Raw genomic sequence first — 15,162 nt, 5'->3', positions numbered from 1 at the left:
CGACGAGACTGCTGAGTGGCTGAAGATTTCCTGCCCTCCAATCTAGCCTGGAAAGATCGCTCATACGCCATCATCATCATTATTATTACCCAGTGTTAGATAAGTAGCCTACTGTAGTTAAGATACGACTGAAGTCTCAGTCATGACAAGCTAGAGGCTAGACATTGTTTTACTGATACCAACGTACTGTAAGTGCACATGGAAAGACTGCAGTAAGCTAATGCAATCGCAGAAATTTAGACAAAACACAAGTTAATGACGAAAGTCTCACTCAAGTTTAATAACACTTTTTTTAATATCTATTTTCATTTAAGAGACATTGGTGAAGTTTTCCAATTGGGAAAAATAAAATGGGCACTTTGAGCGCAGCACTAGCTGGGTCTCTCAGGTCCGATGCGTCAACATTGCAGCATAGCGGGGTCCAGGTAGACCAAAACTTTATCGAGAAGAACTTATTAAGCGTGACCTTTTAGCCCTAAACGTGGATTTTTCAACCCAACACATCGCAAGGCAGGGAGAGGAAGGCTTCGTTCTGGACAGACAGCCCTCGCCCTCGCCCTCACCATTAAGATTAAATCAAGGCCTGTAGGAGATGATTTAAGTTGGTTTTGACAATTTTATTTTTCATTAAAATCATAGTTTAGTGTCAAAGAAATAAGTTAATTGTTTTAATTTTTTTTTTTTTAGGCATTCAAGTTTACTAGTTACAGTAGTTTGTGTCTTGCTTAGGCTACAATTTATTCATGACACAGTAGCCTATTTGAACTCGACTTAAGGAATCAAATATTACATGCTATACAATGTGCTGCTATAACCACGAAGGTTTTTCATATCCAAACAGTTCAAAGTCTTTTTTGTACACCTCATATAACCTGTTCGCCAGTGGTTTAGGTATTTTTTTGAACGCTTTTGCAGTCTTTTCTTCGTCTGTTCGCAGATAATTACTTTCAAAAAATGCTTTCTGATGATAGTCCGAAATGTTAAGCATGATTTTTAAGTTATTCATGTCTTCTGTGATAGTTTCAAACTTGGCAATGTAATCGTAGTGCGCCAAGCAAGGATTGCAAATTAGATCATAAGATTTCCAATGATCATCATAATCTTTTTGAAAAGACAAAAAATTAATGAAGTCTTCAAACGTTGCCCCTCCATTATCTTTCATGGTTCTTTCAGTAACATTGTCGCGAACTCCTCGGTACATTTTATTGATTCTTCTAGAAATAGGTCCATAGTAAGTTGAAAAACCATCTCCATCCAACACCATTTTATCATTGTAAGCAGAAACAAGACGGCTGAACGGATTTCGCACCAAAATTATCTGTAAATAGCAATATAAATATGATGTTAATGATGTATAGGCCTACCAGCAGCTACAAAAAAATCTTCAAGATCAAGCAGCGCTGGCCCAATTCTCGAGGTGTGCGCTTGAGCAATGCATGCTAGGACTGCTTTCAATTCAGTGACATCTGGTGGATGAAAAACCTCACAGACAACAAAATTTCAGCAATTGGAAACTTTACTTTGTTAAGTCGTTGACGGGATCCGCGTTAGTGGTTCAAAGCCTCTGCAAGTATGCGAAACTGCAAGGATTAAACTTTCCAAGAAGCTTTCTCAGTCCGAGAATAAAGGTTTCATCAATCAATCAGTTTAGCCTCATGTCGTTTAACTCGATATCGCTGCAACCAGTGGCGATGACTGTGGTTGTCGTAGCTCATAGAGTGGGAGGCTACAGAGTCACGTTTGGTTTTTTGAAGAGTTTGTGTCTGTTACTTTTACATTTTTTTATTATTTCCTGGGAATTAGCTTTTAGATTTTCTATAGAGGGACACACATTTTTCTAACAACCAAACGTGATACCGCATTGTTCCAAAACAACGATCAAGAATTTCGGTTGCATCAAATTGTTCCTACTAATCATTGTTAGTTACAATATCCTATATCCCTATTAATGGAAAGGAACAGCAAAAGTAACTTTTTTTTTTGTTTCCGTTGCGGTAGCGATTTAATATAACTTCCGCTGCTTTTTATTTTTTCATTAAGGAATCGCAGATGTAGGTTGATTGACGATAATGAGAAAAACAAAACAGATTTGGTTGGTGCTGTAATACTGTAGTTGAAGTAGGTAGGTCTACCTCGTATCTGTTCAGTTGTCATCGTCTTAACAAATTTACAAACTTTACAGGCTTTAAAATAAAAAAAATACTTTAAATAATTAAATTCTTAAATTTACAATAATCGACTACTTGTTGTCATTGTCTTTTCATTGATCTGTAGCAAGTTGTTGCCGATAGCAGCAATTGAACAGGTCTGTTTTCTAAGAAGGTTTTGAGCTTTTCGGATCCGCTGTGTTAACAGTGACATGCCGATGCAGGAGTGTTCGCAAGAAAAATATTTTGTGTTTGTTTTAATTTCAAAGAATTTTTTTCTTCTTTTAGTGTGAATAGTGAATTCAAAACCAAACAACTTGCCAACTGGTCAACCTTGCGTGCGTTCAACGCAATCTACGTTTCATCAAAATACTTCGTCATCAATTTCATTTGAGTTTCTTTCGTTTTTTTTATTGTGAAGAATTTTGTTTGATTTCAATAAAAACAGTTGATTCCAACGGCCCTAGCAACATACCTTTAGAGATTTCATCCATGTTTCTCTTGCCAAATATCTGTCTTTGATTGACCCAATAGAAGCAAATGTTTTTGCTAAATTCATTACCTTTGCCCCTACTATTTTACCCTTTAAGTGGTCTTCCACAGAGAAATAGTTGTCCATCACCAGAATAGCTCGCAACCAACTACTAGAACCGCATTTTTGAATTTGACACACAGATATCTGAAATTTAGTTTAGCAAATGTATAAATTTAATTAGTAAGCTACTGCAGCATGCAGGCCACAGCAAATAAAGCTTTTGTACTTTTATCACTGTCTGTGGTAGATAAACACAGCAGCTCATGGATACGTAAATGTTCCACATCTGCTGTATGATTTTTAACTATGTGCGGAAATATAACACTTCAGTTCACAAAAGTGATGCATAAGCAGGGCCGTGTGAGCACTATCTTAGGCTTTCCCGAAATCCACTAGTGGGCCCCTATGCCTATATATAGTGATGGCGCTCAAAAATAGGACAAGAAAGCAATAGGTTAGAGCTGCAAACTCTTTCAATCTAAGAAAAAATTCACATTCATCAATTTAGCAAAGAGTAAACTACTCTCAGATTTTCTACAAAAATTAAATAAGCTAAGCAGACATTGCAGCCGCTGATCTATGTAGAAAAAAGTTAGAGAATTATCAGAGTTTTAAAATTGATAAAATAAATAGAAAGTGTAAAACTTATTGTCAGAAAGCGTTAAGTCATAAAGGGGGTGTGGGGGATTTCTCCCGCCCAAAATTGTTTACAAATGCAATCTTGTTTTGGTCACTTTTTAAGCATTTTTAAGAGCAATAATGTGTTTTTCACCAAGATACACATTTTGTATGACATTGGTGCAACCATAGGTCACTATGTAGCCAATGTAACAAAATTCATCAAATTAAAATAGGATTTGGGTAAATGGTTGGGTTTAGAATTTAAGTTAGCCTAACATTTCAAAAAATAAAAAATTATTCTCGATTACAGAAAGACTTCAATAATTTACTTCTTGAAAATTTGTATAGCCTAGTGTGGTGCATAGCCTTTCAGCAGGTTAGTAGCCTACTTCGAAATTCATCTTAAGTATCCCCACCTTCACCTACAGCAGGGGTCGGGAACCTATGGCTCGCGAGCCATATATGACTCTTTTGAAGACGGCATCTGCCTCGCAAAAAAAAACAATCTTCTAAAGTGCAAACCGCAAAAATTTTATCTTAACTTTTCATTACAATATTAGAGCTGAAAATGCGCTCAGAATGCACCAAATTAATTGTCATTTTTCATTTTTTTGTGAGGGAGACCCCCCAACCCCCCCGCTGTTTTTCTCCTCTTGCTAAGACATGTTTCCACTTTTAAAACTTTATCAGTGCCACCACGTGTTAATTGTATTAAGTGTTAAAGCATTACAGTATAACCTATGGCTATCACGGAAATGTAATTCCAAAAATGTAGTTTTAATGGCTCTCTTACTCAAAAAGGTTCTCGACCACTGACCTACAGCGTAGTAGGCCTATATTCTCGACCCATTTCACATTATAGCCCATTCCATTAATACTGAATTTATTAATTTAATTGTAATTATAGGCAATTTCAGTGAGCAGGGTTTATTTTAGAATATTAGTCTACATTGTTTTGTTAGGTTTTGGTGGCACACAAAAATTTTTTCCCGCTTATTCCACTTCTGAAGCTATGCATGCTCATTGCTCAATATCACTGGTTCGGTAAATAAAATGTGGTCTAGTGAGCAAAGCGAGTGAGAAAATTTTGCAAAAGTAGAAAAAAAATGTTAAATGTAAAATGACAAGCCGAAAAACGTACGTCGTGAGCCCTTAGAGGTAGGCTGCTATAGGTGGGCCCCCAGCCGGGATTTGAAAAGCAGTAAATACGGCGTGGCACGATTTACGCTATTAATTGTCGAACTTGTGTAGTAGAGTTTTTTTTTCAAATAGCCAAAAAACATTAAACAGAATAAATTGAGTGGAGCCCTAAACAGCCGTGGGCCCTCCCCAATCGGCCGAGGAATACGGGGGACGGTTAACACGGCCCTGTACATACGTTATTATAGTCACTAAAAACTATATTTTTGCGAGTTTACTATTTGTTATCAACTATTAAGAAGCTAAATTAATTATAATTTTGACTGTCTTCAGTGCATGTCATGTCAACATGTCATGCTGTTCAAGTTGCCCATGCTTTCATACTTTGTAATTCTTTGAATACAAGGCATTCTTTTGAACGTAAAAAGGATGATCTCTTCTCGAATTTTCTTGCAAATCTTCTTGGCAAGTTTTCCGAAGACTGAATTGTCTCTCAGCTTGAACAAATTTCATCATGTCCACCAAATCGCATTGCAAATCTTTGTTGGTTTTCGAAACAGTTTGATCCGAAGCGTTTTCTGAAGTCAACTCTACTGCTTTATAGGTGACATTTTTGAAAGGTTGAAATTCGTATCCGCTCAGCTCCCTCCGAAAAAACTCATAATTTTTTATTTTCTGTAATGAAATTAAGAAGATTAATTGTAACATTTTAGAGATGTCAAATTATCTGCATTTGGCCACAATTTATTAGCTAGCATCATTTTGCATTGGGCAGAAGAAAACAAAATTTAAGTTTGTAAATGATTTCGGTAACATGACATAATGCATTTGCCAAAGTTCAGCCTTAACCATAACAAGGTTAATACGACAAGACTGTACAAATATTAGCACGATAAAAACTACAATACAAACAACGTAATTATAAAAATGCTGTATCAAAGGAAATAGACTGCAATACACTTTTGCAACTTACTCAACTAAAACGAAAAATTGCAGCAGAAACAAAAAATAAACATTCAAAAAAAGCTAAAGTAGAGATTTTTGCTGACTTTAAAAATAAGCATACTCATTTACTCAATGGTATTTTAGTAAGCCGACCTGCACCACTTTACTAACAATGGCTATTAACATGTTAATGATATTTACTTTTTCAATAAACAATAAATACTACAAAAAGTGCTTTATGCCAAGCAAAAAATCCAAGCAAAGCAAATTACATCAAATATAATTATTACTTTCTGAAACCTCTACAGCATGTTTCACCCTGAAAGGAGGATCACCAGAAGGTCTTTATTCAAATAGAATATTTTTCCACAGTATTCCACCATTTCCAAATATTTTATTTTGAGGAATAATTGTTTGTTTTTGTTCTGTATCGAGCTAAGGTTCTTATTAACCCTTTTTCCTGTGACGTATTTTGGCCGGTTGACTTGCGGACGGGGGGCGGTTCGACACTATCACTTTGAGCTCGTGTAACTCAAAAACTAAGCAAGATAGATCAATCAAATTTTCACATGGTGTAGATAATTTATCTGACAACATAATATCGAAACTCTTTTGCAATTTGTTCAACAGCGCAACTTGAAAAATCAAAGAATTTGATGGTTGGTCATATTTTTTTATTTGACTTGAGAAATTGCTTCTTAATTAACTTATAATTGAGTGTGACGGGTTAATTCCATTGTGTAGATTTTAATCTCTTACGCGGAGACGTCGTCTACGCTTCAATGAAATCGTAATTGGCGTCCGACTCGCGTTTGCTTGTTGTTTTGCCGGAGGCATTGTAAAAAAAGATTTGCTTTGTTTCAACATTTGCAGAGAATGAGACAAAATCACCGAAAAAAAATATTTCAAGTTCTTTTTGAGCCACATGTTTATAGTCTACACTTTTTCAAACGTACTGTCATTACTTGATATTGGAACTAAATCAAGCAAATTTTTTTTCACATTCACACTGTCGAATTTGGTTATGCATGATCAAGAAACACTTTGTATTTCGCAGCACATCTCAGGAAGCTATTTATTCGTTTTTAACATTATTTCAACGTCTAAAGAGGTTGAATCGATGTAAAACATGTCTGATTTGCTGTCTGGGTAGCGGTTGAATACAGAAAAGTAAGGTGGCCTAATGGTGTCACGTGGTATTGAACAACAACCTATCCAAAGGTAGTGACTTGCTTCGATAGGAGCTTGTTCCATTTTAGGCCATCATGCACTCCAAAAACAAAGAGCGTCTAAAACTCCTGACTGATAAACTATGTCACGATGCATTCCAAAGTGATATGTTTCAATACTTACCAACAATGATCACTTTGAATGAAACAATTTTGCAAACAGTTGTGACAAAATGTAGTGATAATAATAATCGTTTAGTCAAATCGTGTTGGTAAGCCATAGAAGAGGTCGTTTGCCAAATGGAACTCCCGTTCTGCGTGACAAACTCAAAGTCGTGGCATAACGATACAAAAAATTGAAAAAAAATCTTTTTCAGGCCGAGTGCTATTGTCGTAAAAAAACAAAAAATCACTAAAGCGTTGGCTTTTTCCTTGGGCAAAATTAAAGGTTATTGATATTTTAAAAATGCACGTTTGTGTCAAAATGATTGAAGTGTTTTTTTCATGTTGTTAACTAGATTTGCAAAATAACGTTTTCTACATTTTTTTTCTAATTTGTTGGACATGCATTTTGTGTCAAGTTATTTATTACGCATTAGAAGATTTCTTTCTGTTCAAATTTTGAAATAGCATTTTAGATGCAGTTTGCGGTTGATGGCGTTACTGCAAAAGCCATCTTTTGTAATTGACACACATCCAAAAACAAAAGACGCATAAACTGCTGCTGGCTGATAGACCACGTCACAATACATCATAATGATGTTTTTCCGAACCGAAGACCCAGAAAACCAATTTTGTCGTATATTAGTTTAGACGTCTGCAGACGTTGAACCAATGCCAAAAAGTGATTTGCTGGTTTGAAACAAAGTGATTGCTGTTTCCAATGTGCAAACATTTTGATAAAAAGTAATCAAGTTTTGGCCACAGCTTTCTGGTCCATTTAGGCTACTATGGTCAATCAACTCACGTTGCAAATAACTTGTTTTGTGTAAAGTCTTGCTTGTGAAAAAATCGAAGTAAAAACACAAAAATGAAGTAAGCTATATTTACAAAGTATTATATTCTTGAATGAACCATAGTTTTAAAAAAAAATAGTTTGAACAGGTTTCATCTGATAGAAACTATAATTGATATCATCGCGAAGGATCAAATAGCTGCGAAAATCACTTCAAGCAATTCTTTGGGGTGATTTTCATTATGCAAACCAAGGTGAACCTCAATATACATATTTTTATGCCAAACGATAAAAATCGTTCTTTCTTTTTTTCAAGGACAAGGAAAACGATCCGTATAAAAAATAATTCAATTCAACATATTTTCCTTTTGTCAGATATGCATTTTGTGTAACAATGCTTTAGCAAAATTGCTGAGTATGGTATAGCGTTTGAGATGCAGTCAGAGAGTGCAACTTTATATTATGGTTGAAGGCGTTATTACAAAAGCCAGTCTTTTGTCACGGAAATGTAGGCCTATTCGAAAACAAAAAGTCACAAAAGCGGCTGACTGATAGATTGCGTTACAATACGTTACAAAAACGAGGCATTGATTTCAGATTTTTTCAACCCAACAAACAACTTTGCTCCAAATGACACAAACGTCCAAATTTATGCAGAAAAAGATATAGGCACCTACACCGTTTTGTGAAAATAAGCTTTTAAAGACCAACATTTGAATGAAAAGTTTGAATTTATTGAGTTCGTCCTAATAGTGTTTCTGCTGAGATATATCAAAACTTTTAATCCTCGTAGAGAAAAAATAATTTTGTAATCTCTCAAGCAACTGCAAAATTACCATTTAGGTAAAGATTCAGTGCTGATACAATATGCACAATGTTTGTCAAAGCACAACAATTTAGCTGCGCGTGTTTTTCCACAAAAGCCAAGCAGTTTAGATAGTCTGTGTCAAGTTCTTTTCAGTATCCATCAATCTCTCGTTTTCATAAAACATTTTCACAACATCCATAAATATTCATGTGAATATAAGTGTACACTGCACAGGTACATGCAAAAGTTTATTGGCGGGTCAAGAACGCACTCCTTGCTTTCGGACAAGAAATCAAGAAATATACCACATTAGTCTGTTTGTTTTATGAGATAAACAGAGTTTTGTCAAGAATTTTCTTACTGCTTCTTGTTATAAGTTAGAAACAAAATGTATTGGACATAGAAAACAACATAAAATTACATTTTTTTCAGCATAGCTTATCGGATGCTCTCTTATAATTTCAAAGAAACTCAGATGTAATTAAAAGATTAATCAAAGCAACTCAAAACTCAAGTTTGCAAACAAAAGGCGGAATCATTACGATTGAATGCTTTACAACAAAGCCAACTCATGAGATATCTGCGTCGCAGACCACGCACTGCGGCGCTCAGTAATCCTATTAATCCGTATAATTTGAAAACAAAAGGGCTAGCTAGTAGCTAGCTAAAATATCAGAGTATGTTATGAAAATCATGTAATATCTTTAAAACTATAGACAATAGCAACGTCATTTAAAGTGGAATAAATACTTGAATAATTTTTAGGAAAAGTCAAGAAATTTCAAAGCTGTGGATCGCGCAGTTCTTTAATGACATTGCTTTGAAAAGTACCAAGTCCCCACCGACCCCCCCCCCTACAGGAAATAGGGTTAAAGACATTTGTTTTGAAGCCATTTCTTTTCGTCGTGCTTTAATAAAAAAAAAATCCCAAAAAAAACCAACAAACTAATAAATTTCCAAAAGAACAAACGTTCCGTGGTAAAGCATTAGAAAAGTGTTGGTCAAAGGAAAGTTTCCTGAATAATTTTCCTACTTTTTGCAAAGAGCATTGAAAGCTCGAGTATGTGTAGGTCTACTGATTGAGTCGAGTTTGAGTTCTCAAACATGAACTTTCAAAAAAATAGTTTTTTCGCATCAACATAACAAATGAAAGCTATCACCCTGCCTCTGACTTGCTATCAGTTACTTACAACTAAGATTTGAAGAACTAATAAAAATATTAAACGAAAATTCTCACTAACGGAGACTAACAGAACAAATACATCAATTTCGCTTATTAGTTATTACAGGTTCACTTGACTTTTTAGCCATATAGCTTATGGTATACTTGTCGCTTTTATCTTTTTCTAGACCTCTGCTAAATTTGGCATATATTGTTTTCGTTGTGATGGTCAAAAATAAAAACAAATTGAAACTGAAATTGTATCATGTATTTCGTTAAAAAATCCAAATGCCGTGATCCAAAACATGTTACATTTGTATGACTGCAAAATAAATTATTTCATGAAAGCAAATATTAAACTTTTGTAACTCGAACTTTGCTTAAAATACATTATTTGCTAAAAATATCGTAGTAATTGAAAAACAACTAAACTTAACTAGTCTGATCTGGCATACAGGTACAACTAGCATGAATAAAAAAGTAGAAACTGTTCAAACCAACCTAAACCATGGCCACCTGGAGATGCGGCCTGATTTGTCACATTTTGCAGATTTTGATTACAGCTACTGCCGGTGCTTGACTGACATTTTTTGAGATGTTTTTACTTTTTGCGGTTTCCTAATGACATAAAACTTTTTTGTTGCCTTGGGGAAGCAGCAGCAAATGAGAAAAAGTAAGTTGAAAAACGCAAAATCAGACTGTTATTGAAAATTAACAGTCTGACTAAAATCTTCGAAATCAAATTTTCTTTGTTTTTCAACATGTGAGAATGTTAAAACCTATTGTGTCATCTGGGGAAAGGAATAAAGAAAGCTTAAAATTCTAATTTTTAGAAAAAATTATTTAAACGTTCGCCCAAAGTTAGAAAAACCTGGAAATTTCAGCAAAATGTGACAAATCAGGCCGTATCTTTAGGTGGCCATGCCTAAACCTACTCCATATACATTTATTGCTGTAGAGTAGACACTTGAAGATGCATTTCTTAGCTGTCCGCATTGTCCTTGTTATTTTATTATTTATTATTTACTCAATCAGTAGCCATTTCTACAGAAGAACTATTTTAGCTGGTTTTTAGCGCAGCAGTTACAGTGAAAATAATGACATAACAATACGGATGATATGAAACGTGGTATAGTGAAAATAAAACATAAAGCAGCAGGCTACATAATAATCAGCGATGCTACGGTTTAAACACAAGAGAGATTAGGTTACAATCTCCAAGCTATAGACATCTCTTATACCAAAAATTCTTACTTTGCGACAATCAAAAAAATTTCAAAAAAAACAAGACAATTTGTTTGTTTATATGCAGTATGCACCCTTAACCCACATGGTGGTCTGATCTGTCAGGCTCCAACACTATTCTAATATTAACAGTTTTCCTTTGGGTTTGGATAGAGAAGATTTTAATAAAACTATTTTCAGATAAATTCTTACCTTATCAAACGTACAAATGTTTATTGAGATCAGTAAGAAGTAAAAATAGGAACAAATAAGTCCAATCGATATTCCAATAATGAAAGAATGTCTGGAGTCCATGGAAAACCTAAAATATTCAACAACCTAACTTTTCTGAAAAAAGAAAAACTATTGATAGTAATACGACGATAATACGTAGGCTATGCTACAATGCAAAGTTACAATCAACTTAATTGGTTTATTTTAATACTTGGCAACGAAAGGTTGAAACGTGCATCTTTGTAATTCACGCTACGATCGCTAAACACAAAACTGCATGTTACAACAAAACATTTCTATTAGTATTTCTTGTATTTGCGAGCAGGATTTCAAGCACTCCAATTTGCTTGATATTATCAAAGTTCATTGATAAACTCTGGCCTGAGCTTCATGTTTCCGATGGTTGACCACCCAAATGGATTGCATAAAGCATGATTGGCTACATTCTAGTCATAACGTATTCGCAATCTTGCCATTTTTACTGTTAGGTAGCAAGTCGGCTAAGGCCCTCTCCGATTGTAGCCTAATAATAGAGTGTACAAGTTATTTTCCCTGTAAAAATAAAATTTTGTTCGCATTTTTACGGTTTGAATACCGTACTTTAAAAAAGTTGATTTGAAGAGAGTTTGAATACAAAATGTAGTCATTATATTCTGTGGAAAATTGGACAAAATGTATGTTTATTGCCAAGGAAAATAAAGCATACTGAAACAAGCCTAACATTACTTTTTCTGAAATGATCGGCTGCAATACCTGGCCGTTGTTTATATTGTATTAAGGGGGGAGGGGGTGATTTTAGTTTCAACTTTAGCCCTGTTTTTAGGATGTAATAGTATCTTCTAAGACCTCTGGTATATAATTTTTGGCCTTACCTTGAAAATTACTTTTCACTTATACTGTAATTGCCTTGTATCCTTTTGAATGGACGGTGGAAGTCATTTTTTGGTTATGGCATTTAAAGTTCAAAGATTGTTTGCTACTGTACTAAAACACGTTAAGAATGTTGCAAGACAGCGGTAGGCAGTTTTTGGTCTTGGTTTCATCGTAAAACACAGTAAAGTGGTCAATTCGATTTGTGCGCATGACTATACGCGCATGCGCAAAAACGTACTGAAAACACAGATAATATTCTGTATTGAGGAAACAGAGAACAGGCTACCACATTAAATTGATCCAAGGGCATTGCACAGTAACTTCATCAGTACTGTATAAGTGTATATCATTGCTACAAGCGCATAACTTACAAACGGTCAGAATCACTCAAAGCAGGCAAGGCAACTGTTGCTCAAGCGATGAAAACGATTATTGCTTCAATTTAGAAATCGGGAGAATGGCCGAATGAATGGACAGTTTCTGAATTAATTCTTCTGCCTAAAACTCCTGTAACGCAAGATTGCACAAAGTTCAAAACGATAAGCCTGATAAGTAATGCTTCCAAAATATTGTGGAAATAGTAAGAAGACTACATCAGCATTTTCTAATACCAGAAATTGCCGAAGAACAGTTGGGTTTTACTCCTGGGAAGAGAACGCTAGATACTTCTCGCTATCAGAAACGTAATTCAGAAAACAACAAGGAAGCAGGAGAATGAAGAACTGGAGCTGCTTTTTGTCGATTAATTGAAGGCATTCGATTCAGTTTTTCATGATAAACTATGGTCCACATAAGCTGAGTTGAGTGTCTCTCAACACTTAATCTGGCCACCCAAAAAGCTGTATAACAAGGCAACAGGAACGGTGCGAGTTGATGATGAAAGAAAAAAAATCCTTTCAATTTCAAAAAGGTGCTAGGCAAGACTGCTTGATAATGATATGACCGGTTCTTTTCAATGCCATCGGAGAAGCGATAAAGAGAAAGATGCATCTCAGTCTGGAGAGGCGAGGTGTGTGGAAAAGGCAAACCTGGAAGAAGAACAGAGTAGATTGGCAATGTTCTCGATTGGAGAGGTGGACTTGATCGAGCGAGAAAAGCTGCTCTAGAGAGAGATGCCTACATCCTTCCATAGGGCTACGGCCTAGTAGGCTACTGAACTGACTGATATATATTACATCCCTATAATAACAAAAAAGTTAAAATACTTGTACAGGCTTTTTGCTCATTCGTGCAGTGACGTGCATGAATATTTCTGTATTACTGTATTTGTTTGCGAATATATGTAAAATCCACTCCAGGTCAAATTCCCTGAAGGTAACATGTTATTGCTTATAATGGGCTCAGCCTATGCAGCCAGTTCTCCCATGATAGAAATAATCTACTTTCGGACGGAAAATACTTTTTCCCACAACAACATACTTCGGATTTTTTTTTATAGAAATTTTGCTTAAAAGGTTTCAAGAAAAACAGTTCATTTATGAATGTTTTCTGGAGTGCATTGTAAGGGGATTTAAGAAAGACCTTCTGAAAGTTTCCTTCACAGTATTGAGACATTGTCTACTGTCCTTTTGATAGACCTTTCTCTACAACCACCTCTCGTCGATCAATTGGTTGTTACAGCAAAAGCATATAGTTACCAAGGGCAAGTCAATTTCCATGATTAAACTGAAACCAGCACACAAAATAGACAGCAAGATGAAAAAGGTTTGAGCCGAAAATCTGAGAATGGGGGCTTAAATCGAAAATATAAAACAACATTTTGCAGAAAGAAGCCGACGACGTTTTATCAGTAAAATCAGTTATCATTACAAAACAAGCTGAATGCGACTTTATTTTTTTAAAGAATAGTTTTTGGAGATAAGTTTTGGTAAATTTACGGCGACTTAAATATAACCATAGAGAAATAAAACAAAGTAACTTCAGCGGGTTTAACATGATGTACTACATACACAAATATAACATAATTAAAATAAACTCAAACGTTTTCGACACGTACATGTGTCCTCATCAGGAATTACATATCTGCAATATAAATAAAATGAAAATTGTAAGGTAAATTTGACTTTGCACTATAACTGTATACTAACGACACTCCAGACTGAAAAGCACAAACTGAACGAGTGACACAGGAATGATTACAAGTAAATTATATGGTGGAAACAGATCACATGAGGTGTAAACTACAGGCATTTGACAAACAATTAGAACACACACAAGAGGAACGATGAGCCACAGGCGAATAACTGCCGGTTGAGAGACGGATTATTACGTTTGATTCTTAAGGCTTCCATGATCTTAGTCTGAAATTCAGATCTGCCTCGAGAGATGATTTTAAATTGGTCGATCGAGACATTGTCAGTGCACGTTTCACAAGAGGCGATGTGCTCTTTAATTGCACTTTTGGTTGTTAAGTTTGGGTTTAAGTGCTCCCCGGCCCTTGTCAACAAATGTCTGGTTGACATACCGATGTATGTGTTGTTTCCTGATGAGGACACACGTACGTGTCGAAAATGTTTGAGTTTATTTTAATTATGTTATATTTTTTGTGTGTCAAATCCAACTTGGACAAAACACAGCTTAATCAATGACATAGGCCTACTTCTGCTTCACTCCAGCATTATATCAAATACAACAAAAGTAAAGTTTTTATGGGTTCCTAGTCATGTAGGCATTCCTGGAAACGAAACTGCTGATTTCCTAGCAAAACTTGCTGCAGGAGCCATACCAGCAATACCAACATCAGCCATTACCCCCATCTCCGCAAACACAAAACTCAGCCTAAGTGAAGTCAAAAACCTCACCAAAGATCTAGCTCTGCAAAAATGGAATAATCATTATATAAACAGTACCACAGGCCAACTCTACAAATCTATATATCCTGACACCAAAAGTGCAGGAACAAACAAAGTGCCTGACCATCCAACCGTTTTTAGACTCATCACCGGTCACTGTCGTTTAAACCAACACCTCTTCAAGATCGGATGCCACACTTCTGGACTATGCGACACATGTATGACCCCTGAGACTGTGAATCATTTTCTATTTCATTGCAGTAAATATGTAACTCAAAGGAAGTGTCTTGAACAAAATCTGAGCAAGCATGGAATAAACATATCGGTGAAAAATTTTGCTGAAAATCGTCCAACTACACATCTGCTGGCTTTTATAAACTCCTGCAATAAGCTCATTTAAATTATTGTTTTAATCACTGTAATAATCCATGTTATACTGTAGTGCACCCGTGTCGTGTCTGCTCCCAGCCAGAGATCGATCGCTTTTTACATTGATTCAGCGTCTTTGGACATTGAATCGGTGTGGAAGGCGATTGATTTGCTGGCTGGGCTTTCCT

The 15,162-nt window shown here is 35.5% G+C and overlaps 1 protein-coding gene across 1 annotated transcript; it reads right to left on the bottom strand.

Moving 5' to 3' along the window:
- Positions 1 to 258: 258 nt before the first annotated feature.
- On the bottom strand, positions 259 to 11,055 carry LOC145775725 (carbohydrate sulfotransferase 11-like). Its single transcript, XM_082587084.1, has 4 exons — positions 10,920 to 11,055; positions 4,828 to 5,118; positions 2,623 to 2,826; positions 259 to 1,318 (listed from the first exon to the last, which is right to left on the bottom strand). The coding sequence occupies exons 1-4, from the start codon at positions 11,019 to 11,021 to the stop codon at positions 809 to 811; spliced, it is 1,107 nt and encodes a 368-aa protein (XP_082443210.1). The 5' UTR covers positions 11,022 to 11,055; the 3' UTR covers positions 259 to 808.
- Between the last annotated feature and the right edge of the window lie 4,107 nt (positions 11,056 to 15,162).

Source organism: Aplidium turbinatum, chromosome 8, assembly GCF_918807975.1.
Source record: "Aplidium turbinatum chromosome 8, kaAplTurb1.1, whole genome shotgun sequence".
NCBI classification, from domain to species: domain Eukaryota; kingdom Metazoa; phylum Chordata; class Ascidiacea; order Aplousobranchia; family Polyclinidae; genus Aplidium; species Aplidium turbinatum.
This window is presented reverse-complemented; position numbering and strand designations above follow the sequence as displayed.